Below are 18773 nucleotides of genomic sequence, written 5' to 3'. Positions count from 1 at the left end.
CAGGCTGGCCTCGAACTCAGAAATATGCCTGCCTCTGTCTCCCTAGTGCTGAGATCAAAGGTATGCGCCACCATGCCCGGCTTCAGGGCATCTGTAGTGACTGAGCCTTTACCTGGGCTCTGGGGCATTAAGTATAGCCGGAGAACATTGAACTTGCACTTGAGATCCTCTGCTCATTGCCAGCCCCACATAAAAGAAGAAAGTTTGAGCCAAACATGGTAGCACTCATGACGCAGCATTTGGGAGACAGAGGCAGGAAGACTGCCATGAGGCCAGCCTTACTATATGGAGTTACAGACTACCAAGGAAACCCTGCCTCAAAACAAACTAAAATTTGGAAGGAGCTAGGGAAGAGTAGCAAGGATCACTTTCCAGTTCAATTACATGGCATAGCCTTGAAGGAGGAGTCATGGCAGCAGCCATGTATGTGAGCCTGGAAGGTGCAGCCAGGCTCAGTGGCACATGCCTGTAGTTGTGGCACAAGAGAAAAGGTAACAGAAGAATCTGAGATTTCAAGGTTGGCTACGTCAGGAACTACCCCAATTATTTGAGATTCTATCTATCTGGAAAAATACGACTTATTTAAACAATGCTGCTTTTAAATCTATTAGCTTCAGACCATTGAGATGGCTTAGCCTTTAAAGGTATTTGCCATTAATTCCAATGATCTGAGTTTGATCCTCAAAACCCATATGGTGTAGAGAGAACTTATTCCGTGGTTTGTCCTCTGACTCCAGTTTCATGCTGTGGCATGTGTGTAGGAACACACAAACCAAATGAAAGCCTTTTTTTTTTCTTTTTAAAGATTTATATATTTATTATAAATAAGTACACTGTAGCTGTCTTCAGACACCCAGAAGAGAACATCAGATCTCATTTCGGATGGTTATGAGCCACCATGTGGTTGCTGGGATTTGAACTCAGGACCTTCAGAAGTGCAGTCAGTGCTCTTAACCACTGAGCCATCTCTCTAGCCCCTAAAACACTTTTAAATCTAGTAGTGTCTTCTGTTATTGTGAGCTTTTTTTGTTTGGGGTTTGGTTTGGTTTTGGTTTTGGTTTTTTTGATACAAAGTATCTTGTCTTTGTGTAGCCTTGGCTGTCCTGGAACTCACTCTGTAGATCAGGTTAGTCTCAAACTCAGAGACCTGCCTGCCTCTTCCTCCCAATGCTGGGGGATTAAAGGTGGGCACCACTACTGTCTAGCATTGTTGTTTTGTAGTTCTGGAGATTGAATTTAGAGCCTGTTTCTATGTTAGTCACTAAGCACTCTACCACTATATTACACCTCTGGTCCTCTTGGTCTGTTTGTTAGACATGGCTAGAATGCAAAGACTCTACCTGCCTCACCTTCCTCTGCCTCCTTTGTACTGTGGTTAAAGCTGTGTCCCACCACTCCTGGGCCTTTGACTTTGTATTTTGAAGTGGTGTCTCCTTAGGTTGCACAGAATAACCTTGAAGGCACTTTCTAGACACATAGATGTTGAGCTAGGAATCCTCCTCCTTAGCCTCCACATATATGGGAGTACACACACGCACCACTGTGTCTGTCTTAAATTTAATAGTTTCTTGGGTTTTCTTTTCTGTACTGTTGGACTCTTCTTTATACTTGGTGTGAGTTTCAGAGCTCAAACTCAGGGTGCCAGGCTTGTGCAGCAAGCACCTTTTACCCACTGAGCCATCTCTTCAGCACCATTTCCTTTTCTGGATCTAAATAAAATGTGAGGAGATAATATAATTGACCTGGGACATGCTGGGGATGGAAGCCAGGACTATCGGTGCTGTGTGAGTGTTCTGCTTCAAACTACACCTGAAGCCCCCTTTGTCTCTAATTCTCTGCATTTCATTTCCTTCTTTTAGTTCAACCTTGGACAAGCTTGATGTTGCAGAGTCAGAGTTCACCCACGTAAGTATCTTGAATCCAGGAGAGCTTGAAGAGTATAAAGTGGGTCATTGACAGAATGGAGCAAAATGTTCATTGAGAAATATCGGTGTACTCTTGAACCTTGCTTCTAAAGAGCTGTATGGTCAGCCATAGTGGCATACTCCATTAATTCCAGTACTTGGGAGGCAGAATTTGAGGCCAGCCTGATCTTTCCAGGCCTGCCAAGACTATATAGTGAGATCCTGTCTCCAAAAAATAGAAGGTTTGTGGTTTTAAAACTTAATACTTCAAAGCTGAAGCTAAAAAGAGAAGGAAAAAAAAAGTCAAATTTGCTAGGTAGGATGAAACAATCTTCAATTCTGCTCTTGCTTCCTTGTCTCCTCTTCATTGTTAACTTTATATTCTTTCTGTCTGGTGAGCAGTGAGCCTCAGAAGACCTGAAACAAGACTCCGCTGTCGCTTTGATCCCAAGATGTCAGCCCTTGCCCCAGGAATGCTGAGTCGTCTTCTTGGTCATCAACAGAGGAGAGAATGTGGAGCTAGCAGGGCTCTGTCACTGTCTCCCCTTCCTCTGGGCAGTAGTGCCTTTGACAGTTGAGGACAGCATCCACCCCACCACTCCAGAAGTGGGTGGCATGAATTTTCCACTGCCTGCCATGGCTTCTATAGCTGAGTCTTTTTCAAACCCCCATTCTTTGTGCTGGACGTGGGGTTGCTGGACTGGTGTTTCCTCTCTTTCCCTTCCTCCTGGAGCTGGCCTCTTCATTTCCTCAGGACAGACTGGCTGCACACTGTTCCTGCCTTGGCTCTTCCCGCTGGTCTCTGGAGTCTCCCAGTGATTTGTATAAAGGTGTTGGGGGAGACTAAGGATTATCCTTACTCCCAACCTTTTTCCTTAAAAAAGGAAAAAAGCACAACGAGCACACAATGTAAATTTGAGCCAGTCTCAGATAAAAGTTCTCTAAGTGTTGTAGAAGAGCCCTAGTGTTTGTGAAGCAGAAAGGCTGGGGCTGCCCCCCCCCCCCCAGCAGCTGCTCTCTGACTCCCTCACTTAGGGTTGAGGGAATAGCGAGGGCCTGGCCCTTTTTTAAGACAAAGGGGCAGCCATGTTAGGAGAGTGGACCTTAGCAGGACCCTACTCACTGCCAGGTCTTCGGTTATTACTATTCTGCAATTTGGAATGTATCCTCAGTTTTTTCTAGATATAAAGAATTATCAAATGATTTTAGACCATTCTCCAAAGGAGATTTCTTTGTTCTTCCTATATTTTCCAACAGTATTCTGCTCTTTGTGGAGCTACGGTGGAGGGAGATGTTTGTGTCTGTTTAACAGGCAGTCTGTATCTATGAGGCTAGAGAATATTTTCTTAAACTCCTAGGGAGCCACAGACTTCCCTCTGTACGGTTGTCGCCATGTCACCTGGCCTGCCCTTACTCTGCAGAGAAGCTGGAAATGGGGCCACGGAGCCCTCTCCTTCCTCTCAGTTGTGGCCCATCTGGTCCTGGCTGGTGGGGCAGTGCATGGTGTTTCAGGCTGGCTGTTGAAATCCCACATTAGTTCCTTCCCTGTCCCGTCCCACCTTGATAGCAGGTTAGCCAACCCCCACGTAACTGTCTATATTAGACACCCCCAGCCAGCTTCTGGCTGCCTGTCTTTGCTGCCATGTTCTTTTTTACAAGAAGGAAAGAAACAATTTCTTGCTATTTTTTTTCATAATTTACTATTTATGATGTATTTAAGTGTTTTATTCAGGACAGGGTTCTGTAAGGGGTGGGAGGGAGTATTTGAGGGAGGGCTGGGACTTAGGGAAAGGACATGGGAGTCAACATTTTTATGGAGTGTTACTATTTGCCTCTACTTTGTATTGTTGAAAAATGACAGATGCAATATAAAAGTAATAAATATCTGGTTTTAATGTATTACAATTCTAGCAATCATTTAGACCTAGACCTATTTTTAAATGCTTTTATTAGTGTGGTAGTCATAATTGCATTGCGTTTTCATACATGCACATAATGTACGGAATCACCCTCACCTGGTTGCCCTTTCTTTGAACTTGTTTGTTGTCCTGGAGTTAGTTGTGGGAGCCTTGAACTTCTGCCTGACTGCTGAGCCTCTCCAGCCATGTTAGAGCTTTTCCATGTTGCCTCTGCTCCAGCGCCCTCCCTCCCTCCCAGACTCAGTTTGTGTTAGCAGGAACTAAATCTCCTGCACTCAAGCCAAGAGCAGTGGCTTCTGCTCCAGCTGTTCAGCCCTGCTGCATCAGAGCAGCTTGTAGATTGTGACTCAGTCCTCTGAGAAGGATCTGTGCATCCAAAGCTCAGAGGAGGCCTGAGGGCAGCTGGCCCTGGAATTCCTTCCGACCTAACCTAGTGCACTTCTTTGGGGAAGTCAAGAAGGCTCTCTTTCCTTTCCTTTCCTTTCCTTTCCTTTCCTTTCCTTTCCTTTCCTTTCCTTTCCTTTCCTTTCCTTTCCTTTCCTTTCCTTTCCTTTCCTTTCCTCCNTTCCTTTCCTTTCCTTTCCTTTCCTTTCCTTTCCTTTCCTTTCCTTTCCTTTCCTTTCCTTTCCTTTCCTTTCCTTTCCTTTCCTTTCCTCCTTTAATTTTTAAATCAGTGTTTCACAATTCATACTACACAATAGAGTGGGGTTTTTTTGTTTTTGTTGTTTTAAGATGTATTTATCTCATGTGAGTACACTGTAGTTGTCTTCAGACAGAACATAAGAGGGTATCGGATCCCATTATAGATGGATGTGAGCCACCATGTGGTTGCTGGGAATTGAGCTCTGGACCTTCAGAAGAGGAGTCAGTTCTCTTACCAGCTGAGCCATCTCTCTAGCCTGAAGGCTTCCTTCTTAAATAAAGCTCCTTTTGCAGGGCTGGAGAGCAGACTCTGGTTAGGAGGACTTGCTGGATTGGTTCCTAACACAAGCAACCTCACCACCCTCTGTAACTCCAGTCCCAGAGATCTGACATACTCTTCTGGCTCTATAGATACCAGGCATGTGTGTGATGCACACATATACATGCAGGCAAACACATGAAAACATTTTTTTGTTTTGTTTTGTTGTTATTTTTCAAGACAACTTTTCTCTTTGTACACCTGGCTATCCTGGAATTCAGTAGGCCAGGCTGGCCTCGAACTCAGAGATCGCCTGCCTTTGCCTACCTGATTAAAAGCGTGCCCCACCACCATCCAGCATTATTTAACCTATATGTATATTACAAACAGACTTAAGTGTATAGTTTTGGGTTTTTTTTTTTAAAGGTAATAGTGAATAATACGGTTTGTATGATTTTCTCAGATACCCTGACTGTGTGTTTATTATCTTCCCTCCTGTGTTTATCTCCCTCCCTTTTCCTCGTTTCTCCGCTCAGATCGCTTCTAGGTGCCTTGCTATTCCCTTCTGTTGCACCCCGGATTCTTACCCCCACAGTGGTCCCTTCTTACTTCCTGCTCTCTGAGGTTCCTCCAGGATACGTAGTCACAGCTGAAGGTTTGGAGTAGAAGCCTACAGGGTAGAGACATTGCAACCTTTGTCTCCGTGTCTGGGTTACCTCACGCAAAGTGACATGTTTTTAGTTCCATCTGTTTACCTACAAAGTTGGTGATTTCACTTCACAACTGGGTAGTGTTCCATAGTGCGCATGCACCACATCTTTACTGCACAGTCATCGGCTGAAGGACACTTAGGCTGTGTCCGTTCCCTGGCTGTTGTGCATAGAGCAGCATTGAACTTGGCTGCACAGGAGTCTGTGAAGTGATAGGTCTTTTGGGTGACTGCCAAGGATGCATGTGGCTGGCCTGGTAACTGAGCAGCTGTGGAGTCTCCTTTTTTTTTATTAGATATTTTCCTTATATACATTTCAAATGCTATCCTGAAAGTTCCCTATACCCTCCCCCCAAGAAAGTATCAGATCCCCTGGGACTGGAGTTATAAACAGTTGTGAGCCACCACATGGGGGCTGGGACTTGAACCCAGGTCTTCTGGAAGAGCAGTCAGTGCTCTTAACCACTGAGCCATCTCTCCAGCTCCTTCCATTTTTTAAAAAAATAATTGACAGTTTTTTTTTTGTTGTTTTTGTTTTTTTGGTTTTTCGAGACAGGGTTTCTCTGTGTGGTTGTAGTCCTGGCTGTCCTGGAACTCACTCTGTAGACCAGGCTGGCCTGGAACTCAGAAATCCGCCTGCCTCTGCCTCCCAAGTGCTGGGATAAAAGGTGTGTGCCACCACACCAGGGCAACAGATATTTTATTCTCCATTTACATGGGCTCTCAGTATATTAGTTTTGTGAGTATAAAGTTGCAGAACTGTTGGTCTGAATATTTTGATACTTAAGATTTTTTTAAAAGATTTATTTATTTATTTAAGGTATATAAGTACACACTATAGCTGTACAGATAGTTGTGAGCCCTCATTTGGTTGTTGGGAATTGAATTTAGGACTTCTGCTCACACCAGTCGGCCCCCCTCGCTCATGCCCAAAGATTTATTATTTTACATAAGTGCACTGTAGCAGTCTTCAGATGCGCTAGAAGAGGGCATCAGATCTCAGTACAGATGGTTGTGAGCCACCATGTGGTTGCAGAGATTTGAACTCAGGACCTTTGGAAGAGCATTCGGTGCTCTCAACCCGCTGAGCCATCTCTCCAGGCTGATCCTTAAGACCTTAACAAATAGTTCCATAACTGTACAAAATGCTTTGACTCAGAAGACTGAGAAGAACTCATATTAATTCCACTCTCACTTAAGGGTGCAAACCTTTTTAATGGGAGGCCTGAGGTTTCTGAACTCCTAATTTCTATTTAAAGAAAACCCTTCTCTGAGAATTGTGTGCCCCACATTTTTGGCATGAGTTGAGGGGTCCCTCGGGTATTACAGCCAGCAGTGAAATGATCAGTGAAGAGGTGAGATTAAATACTTGATTCTGTCTGACTTCATTAAATTGGATGAAACTTCTAAAAAGTCTGATGTCAGGGGATCTATTGCCAGCATACTTAAACATAGTACAATTGGGGAAAACATTCCCTGATGTAATCCAGTCCCCAGGGCATAATTACTCAAAGGCAGCTCAGGGTGTGTGGCTTTTCTTCCAAGAAGATGAGTTCTGGAGATAGGCTGCCTGTACTCGTTTAGGAGGGCCTAAGGAAGGATCTGGCCTGGTCTCTGTTGTACAGATAGTGTAGAGGTCATTTAGATTACTAGCTACCTCCAGTCCTGTTTTAGGAGCTTGATAATGGCTTGATCGAGAGCTAACATGGATCACGGGGGTGTTAGTTATCTATATCCAGCCTGATGGGCAGAAAGAGATTATATTTCTTTTCCACTGAAAAGACAACTCGGGAGCTGGGTGTGGTGGCACCTGATTTTAATCCCAGCACTCAGGAGGCAGGTGCAGGTAGATCTCTGCTTTTGAGGCCAGGCTAGCCTACAGAGCAAGATCTAGGACAGCCAGAGAATAACAGAGAAACCTTGTGTCAAAGAAGGAAAACAGTCCCATGTGCTTAACATTACTGGTTTTCCCTGGAGCTCTGTGCTCCTAACAGAACAGTATTCCATAGCGTGAGCCCAATACTCTGATCAGCCATTGGTCTGTTGCAGGGTATTTAGATTGTTTCCTCTTCCCAGCTGTGGAGGATAGAGCAGCTGCGAGCAGGTCTCAGCAAGGATCTATGAAGTGTAGGATGTCAGGCAAGTCTTTTGGGCATGTGCCAAGGAGTGATATAGCTGGGGCATATGGTGCCTTTATTTTTATCTTTTTAAGGATTTTCCACACTGATTTCCGTAGTGGCTGCACCAGTTTTCAATTCCACTAAAAGTGAATGAATTCCCTTTTCCCCACACACCCCCCCCAGCATTTGTTGTCTGTTGTAGTTATTGTCTTGTTGGTCTTTGCCGTTCTGATTAGAATGAAATCTCAAAGTTATTTGCTTTGCTTTTTTTTTTTCCCTTTCCTTTTGCGAACTCCATTCAGGTTCCAGGGTCATTTTTTTTTTAATTTTTAATATTTTTATTACATATTTTCCTCAATTACATTTCCAATGCTATCCCAAAAGTCCCCCATAGCGCCCCCCACTTCCCTACCCACCCATTCCCATTCTTTTGGCCCTGGCATTCCCCTATATTGGGGCATATTAAGTTTGCAAGTCCAATGGGCCTCTCTTTCCANTGATGGCCGACTAGGCCATCTTTCGATACATATGCAGCTAGAGACAAGAGCTCCNGGGTTCTGGTTAGTACATCATGTTGTTCCAACAATAGGGTTGCAGATCCCTTTAGCTCCTTGGGTACTTTCTCTAGCTTCTCCATTGGGAGCCCTGTGATACATCCTATGTTTGCTAGGCCCCGGCAGGGTCATTTTTTATTCAAATGGGTCATTTATTATTTTCACTCCTGGCTTTTTGAATTTTTGTATAATCTATGCATTATTCGTCTATCAAATGTATTAAATGTATACCTGACAAAGATTCTCTACAGTTCTGTGGGATTCCTCTTCACTGATTGTTTAATTAGCTATGCATAGCTTTGTAGTTTATGAGGTCCCACTTGTCAGTTGTTGATCTTTTTTTTTTTTAAATGCCAGTATTTTTTTTTAAGATTTATTTATTATACATAAGCACACTGTAGCTGTCTTCAGACACTCCAGAAGAGGGCGCCAGATCTCGTTACAGATGGTTGTGAGCCACCATGTGGTTACTGGGATTTGAACTCTGGACCTTCGGAAGAGCAGTCGGGTGCTCTTACCCACTGAGCCATCTCACCAGCCCCTCAGTTGTTGATCTTAATTACTGTACATAAGGAGTTCTATTCAGAAAGCCTTTCCCTACACCTAGACCGTGCAGGGTGCTGACTGTGTTTCCTCCCAGTAGTTTCAGTGTTTCACTGTCCACATTTAGGTCTTTGAACCACAAGGTGGTTTGAATTGAATAGAGCTGTAAACACTACCTGCTACTCACCACTAGAGGGACCCTGTGATCAGAAGAGGTTACCTACCCCATAGGATGCCTGTGAATGTTGGCCAGTTTTCCCTTCACCACTTGTTGAAGATGCTTCCCCGCGCCCCGAAAGCATATGTCTTGCTGTCTTTGTCAAATATTAAGTGGCTGAAGCTATATGTACTCATGTTTGGGTCTTCAGTTTTGTTCCATTGGTCTCCAAGTCTGTATTTGTGCTGATACCATGATTTTTTTGGCTTGGTTTTGTTTTCCTATAGCTTTATAATATATCTTAAGGTCTGAAATGGCAATCCCTCCAGGATTGTTCTTTTTGCTCCGGATTGTTTTGGCTATCCAGAATTTCTTGTGGTTCCGTATACATTTTAGGATAGTTTTTTTTTTTTTTTTTTTTTTTCCCCATTTCTGTGAAGAATGAGGTGGGGTTTGGATTGCACTAAATCTGCTTTAGGTAGAATGGTCATTTTCACCATGTTAAAAGTCTACCACTCCGTGAGCATGGGATGCCTTTCCGTTTTCTAGTGTCTTTCTCCATCTCTTTCTGACTTTAACTCCACGTTTGCCTTTGAGATGGATAAAGGAAAAACCCTACCCACTGGTGTAGCTGCATGTAGTCTAGGTATGATGATCTTTCTGCTGAACCTCTGATTATAGGGTCCCTCTAGTGGTGAGGGGTGGGTAGTGCTTATAGCTCTATTCAAGTGCATCCAATATATTGCTGCAAGACAAATCTTGGGTCTGGTTTTGTTTGTTTTTAAGCATTATTCATACTGGGATGCCCTAGAACTAGGTATGTAGACCAGGCTGGCCTCAAATGTCTATGAAGTTACAGATACCTGTTTCTGCTTCCTGAGTGCCAGAATTAAAGACATGTGCTACCACACCCAGCCTGTTTTTCTCTCTCTTAAAGATTTATATGAGCTGGAGAGAGGGCTCAGAGGTTGAGAGCACTCATTGCTCTTCGAGAGGTCCTGAGCTCAAATCCCAGCAACCACGTTGTGGCTCACAACCATCTACAATGAGATCTGGTGCCCTCTTTTGATTTGCAGTCAGAACACTGTGTATATACTAAATCTTTAACAAAAAAAAAATTATACATACTTTTTTGTTTTGTTTTTTCAAGACAGGGTTTCTCTGTATAGCCCTGGCTGTCCTGGAACTCACTTTGTAGACCAGGCTGGAGTCGAACTCAGAGATCCACCTGCCCCTGCCTCCCGAGTGCTGGGATTAAAGATTTATTTATTATATATGAGTACACTGTAGCTGTCTTCAGACACACCAAAGACGGCATCGGATTCCACTACAGATGTTGTGAGTTACCATGTGGTTGCTGGGAATTGAACTCAGGACCTCTGGATCAGTAATCAGTGCTCTTAACCACTTAGCCATCTCACCAGCCCCAAAATTTCTATTTTTAATTATGTGTATGTTCCAATGTTTGAGAGGACTGTGAATGTGAGCTTGGATGTTCGCCCAGGTCAGAGATGCCAGATACCCTTAATCTGGAGCTGCAGGAAGTTGTGGACTTCTACTCAAGCTCATTGTGGGTGCTAGATACCAAGCTTGCTGGGTCGGTATCCACTCCATCACTGAGCCTATAGCCCAGGCTGGCTTTGAATGAACAGCACAGCACGTTTTCCTTAGCTTCCCAGGTGCTAGGATTGTAGGATCTAATAGTTTTGTTCGTTTTACAAGATGTACCTTAGTTACGGTTACTGTGGTGAAACACCATGGGCAAAAGCAAGCTATTTACACGTCACTGTTTATCATCAAAGGACATCAGGAGAGAGATTCAAAAGGGGCAGCAACCTGGAGGCAGGGCAGAGACCATGGAGGAGAGCTGCTTCCTGGCTTGCTGCACATGGCTTGCTCAGCCTTTTAGAACCCAGGACCACCAGGCGTGGTGGTGCACGCCTTTAATCCCAGCACTCAGGAGGCAGAGGCAGGCGGATTTCCAGCCTGGTCTACAAAGTGAGTCCCAGGACAGCCAGGGCTACACAGAGAAACCGTGTCTCAAAAAAAATTAAAAAAGAAAAAATAAATAAAAACAAAAACAAACCCAGGACCATCAGAGCTGGCCCATCACTCCCTAGATAAGCAAGCATCCCACAGGCTTGCTCCCAGTCTGATTATTATGGAGGTGTTTTCTTAATTAAGGCTCCCTCCTCTCTGCCGACACTAGCTTGTGTAGAGTTGACATCAAACTAGCCAGGACGGGTTTTATTCTTTAAAAAGTATGTATTTTTATTATTTTAAATTGTGTGTGTGTGTGTGTGTGTGTGTGTGTGTGAGAGAGAGAGATCTGGGTGTGTGCACATGAGCGCACGTGCCCCCAGAGGCCAGAAGCATCCGATCTCCCTCGATCTGGAGCTACAGCAGCTTGTGAGTGCTGATGTGGGTGCTTGAAACTGAGCTCTGGTCCTCTTAGGCAGCAGTACCCACACCTAACCATCTGTCTTAGCCAGTGTAGTATTGCTGGGAAGAGACCACGTGACTTTGCAACTGTTAGAAAGACTCTAATTGGGTCTGGCTTACAGTATCAGAGGTTTAGTCCATTGTCATTATGGTGGGGAGCAGAATGGCATGCAGGTATTCCATCATGGCATTGGAGAGGTATCTGAGAGTTCAGTATCTGAACCCACAGGCAGCAGAGGGAGCGAGCCACTGGGCTTGGGTTTTTGAAAACCTTAAAGGCCACACTAATCTTTTCAAATAGCACCACTCCCTGATGACTGAGTATTCAAATCTATGAGAGGGGGGGGGCATTCTCATTCAAACCGCCATACCATCTCTCCAGCCCCCCCCCACACTTTTGTTTGTTTGTTTGTTTGTTTTTTGTTTTTCGAGACAGGGTTTCTCTGTGTAGCCCTGACTGTCCTGGAACTCACTCTGTAGACCAGGCTGCCCTAGAACTCAGAAACCCACCTGCCTCTGCCTCACAAGTGTTGGGATTAAAGATAGCACCACCACTCTTAACTTTCACAAAGCCTTGTTTTGTGGCAGCTTTGTCTGTGCTGTCACATTCCTTAATAGATGACCCATGGTGTTGGCACCTCCAAGATTCTGAAGTCTCCACTGTAGCTCAGGCTTCACTTTCATAATTTCATGGACTTGAAGAGACCCCCAACCCTGTCATGGGTTGCCTGACCTCAGAGACTCTGTGTGTGTGTGTGTGTGTGTGTGTAGCACTTGAGTGGATGTTGGGACACAACTTGGGAGAGTCATTTTATCCTTTTACCTTGTGGGTCCCGGGGATTGAATTTACTTAGGTCGTTGGGCTGGACAGCATATACTTTTACCTGCTAAACTATTTTGCCAGCCCAATTTTACATCCTCCATCCTTTCAAAAACGGTATCAGAAAAGCCAGGTGTGCTGTTACACGCCTTCAATCCCAGCATTGGGGAAGCAGACCCTTTCCTAATGTCCTAGGGCAGGGCAGGAGGCTTCCCCTTAGTAACTACAGTTTCTTTCCAGCACTAGCTTTGCCTGCATGTTTGAGCTATTCTTCTTAACAAAAAGCCCTGTCACAGATTGAATGTCTTTCCTCTGTGATGGTGCCTGTTAACTGTCATTCTGGAGGAATCTCGAGTCACAGGGATCGGGCTGTTCCAGTCGGGGTTTCTATTGCTATGATGAAACACCAGGACCAGAGCAGTTTGAGGAGAAACGGGTTTATATTTGGCTTACACTTCCACCCCACTGTTCATCATTGAAGGAAGTTAGGACAGGAACCTGGAGGCATGACGCAGAGGCCATGGAGGGGTGTTGCTTACTGGCTTGCTCCTCATGGCTTTCTCAGTCTCCCTTTTTATAGACCCCAGGACCATCAGCCCAGGGATGGCACCACCCATAATGAGCTGGAGCTCTCTCCCATCAATCACTAATAAGAAAATGCCCTATAGTGGGAATGTATGGAAACATTTTCTCAATTAAGCGTTCCTCCTTTCAGAGGACTCTAGCTTGTGTCAAGATGACATAGGCTCTGAGCATGGCTGGAGGGGATGGGAGATGTGTGTAGAGGTCAGAGGAGTTGAGAGTAGCTTCTCTCCTAAGACCTTATTTTGAGGCATGGTTCTTCTTGCTGTTCCTGCTACACTGTGTACTCAGGCTAGCTGGCCCACAGATTTCCAGGCGATTCTTCTCTTAGTCTGCCATTTCACCATGGAAGTGCTGGGATTACAGATGCATGCTGGGATTATAGATCCATCTGGTCTACAGAGTAAGTTCAGGACAGCCAGAGCTACATAGTGAGACCCTGTCTGGAAGCATCGACAATGGCTAACATGAACCCTTCATTGAGTTGCTTCTGTATTTTAGCACAGCAACAAGGAAGAAACTAAGACACCTGCCAGGACATCTCCCCTACCAAACTCAATAGTTTAAAACTTAGTCCCTCTCTCAGGACACAGCAGAATGCATCGAGATTACATCACATAATTACATAGATTACACAGCGGAAACCCAACCTAAACAGCCCTGCTTTCCTATGTACCTGCTTGAGCCAGCCCTCCACAGTCCACACTTCTCTCAGCCTTCTGATGTTCCCAGTCTCCTGCCAGTGTGTCTCACTAAGCTCTGCTTCCAGCATGGAAAGGTTTCCCTTAGCCCAGTGCTCCAAATTCTTCTGCGGTTTTTCCAAACAGCAGCTCTGTGGTAAACCTGACCACGTGGTGAATGTAGAAGAGTTTGGAACGCTGGGCTAGGGAAGCTGTTGAGTGTTTTGGGGAGAGCATAAATGGACCATCCTTTGGGGGAATTTGGAAGGTAAGAAAGCAGATAGAAATAGATAGTGCATTCTTTTAATCCCAACACTTGGAGGCAGAGGCATACAGATTTCTGAGTTCCAGGACAGCCAGGGCTACACAGAGAAACCCTGTCTTGAATCCCCCCCCCAAAAAAAAGAAAACAGATAGTGCATTCCAGGCTATGAAGTTGCAAAGGATTAGGAACAAGGGTAGGGCCATTCCTGTGGTGTTTTGGTCGTAGTCTGGCTTCACTCTGCCTGTGTTGTGACAAACTGAAGGTGGATGGGAAGATGTGACTGGTTTGTGTGGCATGGGAGGTTTCAGGGCAGGAGAGGGTTCACACTGGTGCTGAGGAAGTAGGTCTCCCATGCTGCCTCGGGATCCTGGGAAGCCTTCTGAAGACCAAACCCAACTCATGAGAGACTCCATCTGTGGGTCCTTCCTAATGTATTTAAAGGAAGACTCTTGGGTCTGGAGGTGATCAGTGGGTGAGAGCACTTGCTTTCTTACGGAAGACCTGAGTTTTGTTCTCAGCACACACACCCACTTGTAACGCCAACTCTCCTGACCCTGGAGGCGCCTGCACACATGCGGCGAGCACACACATAAATAAAAATAAATCTTCTTCAAAATCTGGAGCCGAATGCGATTCATTGCCTCTTGACAGCAGCTGCATAAGGAAGTGTTTCCCAAGGTCAGGATCCTGCTGTAATTAAGGGGCAGGCACAAGGGCTGACGTCAGCATGGGTGATGTCATCTGCTCGGTACTGACTGGTTCACAAGGTAGGGCTTAGGTAGACATAAAGAGCAGTCCAGGCAGAATCCCTGCAGAGAAGCTCTGAGGGGCTGTTATGTCGTCCTGTGAGGAGGGTAAAGCTCCAGGTGTAAGGGGAAGCCCAGTATACTGGGAATGGCCATGTGTGAAGTCTGTCAAGGAGGGCTGGAGCTCTGGAGTGAAACAGTCTAAAGAGAAGCTGCGTTGATGCAGGTGGAGAGGTGGAAAGATGGGGCTGCCAAGCCTCTGGAGCCCAGCTGATGACATCACAAGCTCCAGATGCCCCACTTGGGGCTGTAGCATTTGGTGGTTTTCCTGCTGGAATTAGGAGATGTGAGCCTTTTTGTTGTTTCAAAACAGGGTCTTTGTTTGTTTGTTTGTTTGTTTTGAGACAGGATCTCTCTACATAGTCCTGGCTGTTGGGGAATTCACTGTGTAGATCAAGCCAGTCTTGAATTTACGGAAATCCACCTTCCTCTGCCTCCCAAGTCATAGGATTCACCTGGCCTGAGACAAAGTCTTTTTATGTATCCCTGGCTGGCCTGGTTTCAAACTCAGGAGATCCACCTTCCTTTAACTCCTGTGTGCATTAGAGACATGTACTACTATGTCTGGCCTGAGACTTTTAATTTTTTAATTTTTGAGACAGGGTTTTCTGTGTAGCCCTGGCTGTCCTGAATCTCACTCTATACACAAGGCTGGCCTCCAAGTGCTAGGATCAAAGGCATGCACTACCACTTTTACTGAGACTTAACTTTTTTTTTTTAGATTTATTTATTATTATATCTAAGTACACTGTAGCTGTCTTCAGATATACCAGAAGAAGGAATCAGATCTCATTACAGTTGGTTGTGAGCCACCACGTGATTGATGGGATTTGAACTCAGGACCTTTGAAAGAGCAGTCAATGCTCTTAACCACTGAGTCACCTCTCCAGCCCGAGACTTAACTTTTAAAGTGTTGAAACCTGTTAATGACAATGGGAACTTTTAAAATTGGACCAAAGCCGGGCGTGGTGGCGCAGGCCTTTAATCCCAGCACTCGGGAGGCAGAGGCAGGCGGATTTCTGAGTTCGAGGCCAGCCTGGTCTACAAAGTGAGTGCCAGGACAGCCAGGGCTACACAGAGAAACCCTGTCTCAAAAAACAAAAATAAATAAATAAATAAATAAATAAATAAATAAAATTGGACCAAGTGTTTTTTTTGTTTGGTTGGTTGGTTGGTTGGTTGGTTTTTCGAGACAGGGTTTTTCTGTGTATCGCTGGCTGTCCTGGAACTTATTTTGTAGACCAGGCTGGCCTCGAACTCAGAAATCCGCCTGCCTCTTCCACCCAAGTGCTGGGATCAAAGGCGTGTGCCACCACCGCCCGGCCCAAGTGTACTTTTTAATGATAAGGTGCCCAGGAGCTTGCGGAGACAATTAGATATGGTTTTACTTAATGTACTTTTATGTGTCAGGCTGACAATGGGTGGAGTTGTGATGTGTGGGGAGCCAGATGGATTTAGAACCTTCCCAGAGGCCCTGATGAAAGGACAAAGGACTCGCTACTTCGGTGTCCTTGTCCAGGAACTGACTTGGCAAGTACAGTTTAGGGCTGGAGCCAGTGTCTCATAGGAGTCAAGGTTGTGGTTTCTGGAGACAAGGAGAGATGCCAGTCTTCTCCTTGGGCTGGGACTCGGGCAGCTGTGTCGGAGGTATCCTGTGTTATTTTCCAACTTTGTTGCAATTTGTTCTCTGCTGACCTTGGCTGTTTCCCCTCCCCACCCCGTTCCCCTCAACCAATCTATGATGCTCATTCTTTATTCTTCTTTACAGGGTTTCACTGTGTGGCTCTGACTGCCCCGGAACTCACTCTGTAGACCAGGCTGGCCTCGAACTCAGAAATCCACCTGCCTCTGCCTCCTGGTGATGCTGTGCTTCTTAGTAAACTTGCTTCCCATCAGCCCTCAGTGTGCGTGGGCAAGACCTCCTGGTCCCAGCCACTGCTTTGTTGTCTTTACTTCTTGTCTTATTTCTCATCCTGACCTCCCACTTCACACCTCACCATTTGGGACCCTTATTCCTTTAACGATCCTCTTGGGATCCTTTTAATTGTCAGCTTGACATAACCTAGAACTCCGCGGGAGAAGGATCTCTGAAAATGTCTGAGTGTGAGGAATTATCTTTTTTTCTGTTTGTTTGTTTTGTTTTTCAAGACAGGGTTTCTATGTATTGCCATGGCTGTCCTGGAACTTGCTCTGTAGACCAGGCTGGTCTCAAACTCAGAGATTCACCTGCATCTGCCCACCCCGCCAAGTGCTAGGATTAGATGTGGAGTCACCACTATACAGCAAGGGATTATTTTAATTACATTGATTGATGTTGGGGGACCCACCCACTGTGGGTAGGACCATTCCCTGGGCTTGGGGTCCTGAACTGTATAAGTATGCAAGTATATAAACATGTAAGGTGCGAGCAGAACTGGCATGTGAGTTAAGTTAACTTACTGCTCTTTTCACTTGACTATGATGGATTTGGCATAACTAGCTGCTTCAAGCTCCTAGTACCTTAATGGCCTGGAACCTAGAACTGTGAGTCAAATAAACCCTTCTCCATTAAGGTCCTTCTGTCAGGGTATTTTATCACAGAAAAAGCGCCAATCTAATCATTACAACGTTACTGAAAGGCTAGCAAGAGAGCTCGGGAGGTGAAGCCACTTGCCACCACAATTGAAACCTGGTGGAAGGGAACTTCACACAAGTTGTCTTTTGGGGGCTGGAGAGAGGGCTCGGTGGTTAAGAGCACCTATTGCTGTTCCAGAGGTCCCGAGTTCAATTCCCAGCAACCACATGGTGGCTCACAACCATCTGTAATGGGATCTGATGCCCTCTTCTGGTGTGTCTGAAGACAGCTATGTACTCACATAAAATAAATAAATAAATCTTTAAAAAAACAAAAAAGGTTGTCTTTTGACCTCCACAACATATGTACTTGGACAGCTGCATGGATATGGTACACACATCTATACCCAAGCGCATGTGTGTGCACATACACACACACACACACACAAAATAAATACATCTTCACAAATAAATAGGGGCTGGACAAATGGCTCCATGGTTCAGAGTACTTGCTGCTCACGTAGAAGACCCAGGCTTGGTCCCCAGCACTCTATGGAACCCGAGAAGCGCCTGTAACTCCAGCTCCAAGGGAGCTGACACTGGTGTCTGAGGGTGCCTGGACCCACACGTGCATACTCTCACACAGCCAATACAGATAATTAAAGAAAATTAAAAGTTATTAAGGGCTGGGGAGATGGCTCAGTGGTTAGGAACACTGACTGTTCTTCTTAAAAGTCCTGAGTTCAGATCCCAGCAACCACATGGTGGCTCACAACCATCCGTAATGGGATCTGATGCCCTCTTCTGGTGTGTCTGAGGAATAAATAAATATTTTTTTAAAAAAGAAGTTATTAAAAAAAATACCTAAGGTTCTTGAGAATTGGCTCAAGATTAAGAGCACCTGTTGCTCTTGCAGAGAACCCAGGTTCTGTCCCCAGCATCCGTGTGGCTGTTCACAAGGGTCTGTAACTCCAGTCCCAGAGAATCTGATTCCCTCTGGACCTCTGCAGACACTGCATGCATGTAGTACATATAAGAAGGCAAAATACACATACATGTAAAATTATAAAATAAGCAAAGCCTTTAAAGACAGAAAAACTATACTCCTAAAAGTAGAACAAATAAAATCTATAAAGCATTAAAACCCTGGTCCTGGTTTCTAGTTCTTGCATAGATCTTGCAGCAAACTCAGAGATCGGCCTGCCTCTGTCTCTGAGTAATGGGATTAAAGGCCTTCACCACCATTGCCTGGCAGAACTTTGTGGGTTTTTTGGTAGTGTTGGGGTTTGTTTATTTTTACTAACGGTTGAAATTGGGGCCTTGGCTATGCTCAGCAAGCACTGACCACTGAGGCTCTCCTGAGGTACTCGTTCATTTTTTAAGTTCTTATTTTTTAAGGTGTCTGTGTGTACTGTGTATGTGTATGTTTCTCTCTATGTGTATATTGTATGTGTATATGTTTTTCTCTCTCTCTTTCTCTCTGTGTGTATGTGTAGGTGATTGTATGTGTAGATGTGTGTAGGTGTGTGTGTGTGTGTTTACTTGCATAACCAAGAGCTGGAATTGTAAGCAGCTGTTAGCCACCCCATGTGGATGGTGGGAACAGAATGCTGGTCCTCTACTAAAACAGGATGGACTCTTAACTATGAGACATCTTTTAAGCCGGGAGGAATCAGGTCAATGTCCACCCAAGTCAAGGTTAAAGGCCCACTCATCTATGGATGAAAAGAATCATTTGATCACCTCTGTTAAGCATTGCCTATTTAAACTTAATTAATAGGGGGGAGAGAGGTTGGAGACCTTGCTGTCGTAAGGGCA

The 18773-nt window shown here is 45.1% G+C and overlaps 1 protein-coding gene across 3 annotated transcripts in view; it reads left to right on the top strand.

The window, feature by feature from the left end:
* Pip5k1a (phosphatidylinositol-4-phosphate 5-kinase type 1 alpha) overlaps nt 1-3803 on the top strand; it is a 47846-nt gene extending 44043 nt beyond the window's left edge. For all 3 annotated transcript variants that reach the window (XR_003836204.1, XM_021158186.2, XM_021158185.2), the window contains exons 14-15: nt 1860-1905; nt 2307-3803. Coding sequence is in view for 2 of the 3 variants with exons in the window: in XM_021158186.2 (XP_021013845.1) it covers nt 1860-1905; nt 2307-2309 (49 nt within the window). In the remaining variant the exon portion in view is untranslated. The remainder of the gene's footprint in view (nt 1-1859; nt 1906-2306) is intronic.
* Nucleotides 3804-18773: the final 14970 nt, after the last annotated feature.

The sequence above is a fragment of the Mus caroli genome, chromosome 3 (genome assembly GCF_900094665.2).
Source record: "Mus caroli chromosome 3, CAROLI_EIJ_v1.1, whole genome shotgun sequence".
NCBI classification, from domain to species: domain Eukaryota; kingdom Metazoa; phylum Chordata; class Mammalia; order Rodentia; family Muridae; genus Mus; species Mus caroli.
Note: the sequence above shows the minus strand (reverse complement) of the source record. Positions and strands in the feature narration are given on the sequence as shown.